Consider the following 3,537-nt stretch of genomic DNA (forward strand, 5'->3'; position numbering starts at 1 on the left):
CTTAGTCCTTATTACTCCCACCATACCGTATCATACCTTTCTCTCTCTACCCCCTCCCTCTTTCTCTTCTCTCTCTCCCTCACTCACTCACGTATGATTACAGATCAAGCCGCGCCACCAACAACTCTTCCACTTTTCACTCTCTGCAGAAGCACGCCACCTTTCTTTCGCAGATTCCTCGGTGCTGCTTGTTGATTTTGGTGGTGTAGTTAAAAGTTTGCAGAGTTGTATAGTTTCAAATTTCAATGGCTTCTGCTGCTGCTTCCGTGTCTTCTTCCTCCTTGCCGTCGTCCGGGTTCTGCTACAACCCTGAATGTAAAGAATTGAAGTCTCAAATACCTAAGAAAGGTTGGAGACTCCGTTCCGGAGACCGAGCTGAACTTTGTGATCGATGCGGGTAACTAGTTTCTTTGACTTTATCTTTTTTCTGTTACTACAACCTTCACACACACATATATATTTCTCTTTTGGTTACTTCTGCGCTGTTTATGCCACTAGATTGGGAATTAGCTGAGGTTTATCAGTGTTAGTGTTGGTTGCCTTTGGGATTTTCATACAAAGTTTGCTCCTTTTGCTCTTTCTTTTTGAAACTTCCCATATTTTTGTTCATTGCGTGGCGTTTTGGAATTATAATGTGAATTGGAGATTAGTTTTGGAAAAAAAAAAAATTTCTTTTACGGTTTTAATCTAAATAGCTGGGGTCACTTTTTATTTCTTTGTTTTTTCTTTCCTTTTTTCTTTTAATTTAAAAAGCTCTTGTTAGCGTGTGTTGGAGATCGGATGGACGGAACCCTCTTTCCATTAATAACTTCTCTTATAATGTATTTAAAAGCTTGGAACCTTGAATGTATATTGTGACGATCGCTGAAGTTTGAAGAATTTCTTAGGGGGCCATTTATAAGCGGGACTGAGGGGCTCTTTTAATTACGTGACTAGGTTCTATGTATAGATAGTTTTGGAGAGGGTTATTTGGTTTTGATTTCTTTCAACCTTCAATTTTTTTGTGGGATTTGGGAGGTGTTTTACATTTTAGACTATGATATGAAATTATGAACACTAATAGTGGATTAAAAGGGATGGCGGAAGAGTCTTGCTTGGGAGTATTTTGAAATGAGGAATTGCCAAGTAACCCTTAAATCCAATCCCTTAAAATTTGTTAAGAGTTTAGTTTAGAGCAGAACACAAGAGAGGGTAAAGGATTATGAAGTATGAGGTTTCACCTTACTTTTTAGGAGGCAAAGAGTAGACATTTGAGGATTGTGTTAACTTTTCCGAACTCTCTGTTACCCTGGCCTCATTTCATGGTTCTCCCAAATTCCAGGATTTTTAATTATTGTAATCTAATTTACTTTATTATTCCTATGCAACTTTTCTTTTTCTATTTTGGGATAGACCCCAAACTATCAAAATGTCATTTTCTAATCTAATCATAGATTAATTACATTTAACATTTCAACTGCAATGCACATTAATGAAAGTGAGGAAAAGTAATTATAGAATTCAGTTGACTCAAGTTTTTCTATTATACATTTTGTCAAAATTTCCAATGCATTTGAATTTTGACTTTCTGGGTACTAGAACTGAATGCCTTTTTGATCTTTTGCTCATGGTGAAAGAAACCATTTTGTACCAAAAGACACTATTTTGGTTAAAAGAAGGAAGATTTTGCGAGACTTTTCATTTGAACACTTCTGGTTGGAGGAACTGTGAGACTTGTAGGAAGGTGAGTTAAATATTTATTTTATTTTTATTTTATTCTGTAATTGCTTGAAGGGCTTTATATGGTACTTCTTTAGGCGCCAAATACTTTTTACTTGAACTCCCCATGTCAAGTTGTACTGTGTTAACTCATGATGATTATTTCTTTGCAGCGGATTCATTGTGGATGTATTGTCTCAGATAACTCGTTTATGTTGTTGGATCCTGGTGGAGTTGAATGTAATGTATGTGCAAAGGAACATCATATGGTAGGTTATCTATAATGGTGATTAAATTCTGAAATATTATTTTATTTATGCACTATGTTGATTAAATTCGGCCAAAATTTTTTCCTATCCTTTTTTTCAACATCTTTAATAATTACTTATTTGTGCGTTGCAATGCCTAACTTTCTGAATTCCCTTTTTATCTGGTTTTTTGCCCTTGTATATTTCCAAATTCATGGTTATGGTTTGACTCTTGACATTTTTTCAAGCTTAAAGTATGTTTTATGCAACATTTATTTCTTTATATGCGTAATTACATTATTCCTTTTTTCCGTTATACATGTCAGTCATCAACCCGGCCATGGTCTCAGTCTTTTTGCTCTAATTTATCTCTAAGACTTAGAGACATCTCCACAAATAATTGGAATCAGTTAGCTGGATCAGGTCCTGTACCATGGAAGCAAGCACCCAGCCTATATAATTCTGTTTCTTCATCCAACCTGCAGCCAGGTGTGGCCTCTCTAGTTGAATTGACACATAAACTTGGCAAAATTTATGGAAATGAAAGATTGCCTGATTTTTCTCTGGGAAAGAAAAATGAAAATTTTCCTGGAATATCCAACTGGAACACTAAGCTTGAATCACAGGAGATAATGCTTGTGAATGGTAATGTTCGTTTTATCTGAGTTTCTATCATTATTTTTACCTGTTATTAGTTAGGAGCTCAAGGCATCTCTTATTAACATGTAGTTAGCTACTTGACCTGATTCTTTTATTGTATCACAGGAGCAATGAATGAGGACAAACCTAGTTCATGTTTAAATCTTTGCCAGCAGTCTTCTTCTGTAAAGGAGGATTCATCTCCGCAACCTTTTGCATTGCCTGTACCTTATGCATCTCCAAATGAAAGAAATGGTCAACCCGGGGGGAATCAACTACAACAAACCCCTCCAGCTCCTCTAGGAAAGCAATATAGTGGCACTGTTCATTTATCACTTGACACATCAGGTGAAACACAAGTTCGTAATGGACGGCCTCGAGTAGATGCACGAGGAAGAAGCCAGTTACTCCCACGGTACTGGCCCAGATGTACCGATCAGGAGCTACAGCAAATATCTATCGAGTATCCTTTAAGCTACAAATGATAATAATAATGTCATGAATTCATGTTCTTTCTTACATTTTTCTATGGAATTTTTTTGCTGTAACTAAAATCATACGGAAGAATTATATTCCTTAACTTTATTTGAGTTCTAATTCTGTCATTACCCCGTTGTTTCAAAAAACCTTGAGCGCTAGTGATGCTGGGCGAATTGGGCGTCTAGTGCTTCCAAAGAAGTGTGCTGAGGTTAGTGATGTAATTCTCTTTTGGAGTTTGGATTGGGTATAATTTATATGGATGTTCAATGTGCGTAGTGAATTGGATGTCACGGGATCACCATTTTGGTGTGCTCTACTCATGATCTATTTGACTGTGTCTTCATCTGACATACAAATGATTTGGTTTGTGCATTGTAGCATGGTTTATTCACTTAGTCTTTAGATTGTTATTCTGTGAGGAAACCTTATTTTCTTGCATGCTATTCTTTTCTTTTAATAATATTTTTATCCA

General features: G+C 36.2%; 1 protein-coding gene across 1 annotated transcript in view; it reads left to right on the plus strand.

Annotated features, from left to right (window-relative positions):
• LOC107631046 (B3 domain-containing protein Os07g0563300) overlaps positions 1 to 3,537 on the plus strand; it is a 9,598-nt gene that overhangs the window by 1,203 nt on the left and 4,858 nt on the right. The window contains exons 2-7 of the mRNA XM_016334363.2: positions 328 to 397; positions 1,656 to 1,723; positions 1,872 to 1,967; positions 2,273 to 2,591; positions 2,712 to 3,048; positions 3,177 to 3,273. Coding sequence (XP_016189849.2) covers positions 328 to 397; positions 1,656 to 1,723; positions 1,872 to 1,967; positions 2,273 to 2,591; positions 2,712 to 3,048; positions 3,177 to 3,273 — 987 coding nt within the window. The remainder of the gene's footprint in view (positions 1 to 327; positions 398 to 1,655; positions 1,724 to 1,871; positions 1,968 to 2,272; positions 2,592 to 2,711; positions 3,049 to 3,176; positions 3,274 to 3,537) is intronic.

Source organism: Arachis ipaensis, chromosome B03 (genome assembly GCF_000816755.2).
Source record: "Arachis ipaensis cultivar K30076 chromosome B03, Araip1.1, whole genome shotgun sequence".
Lineage (NCBI taxonomy): Eukaryota > Viridiplantae > Streptophyta > Magnoliopsida > Fabales > Fabaceae > Arachis > Arachis ipaensis.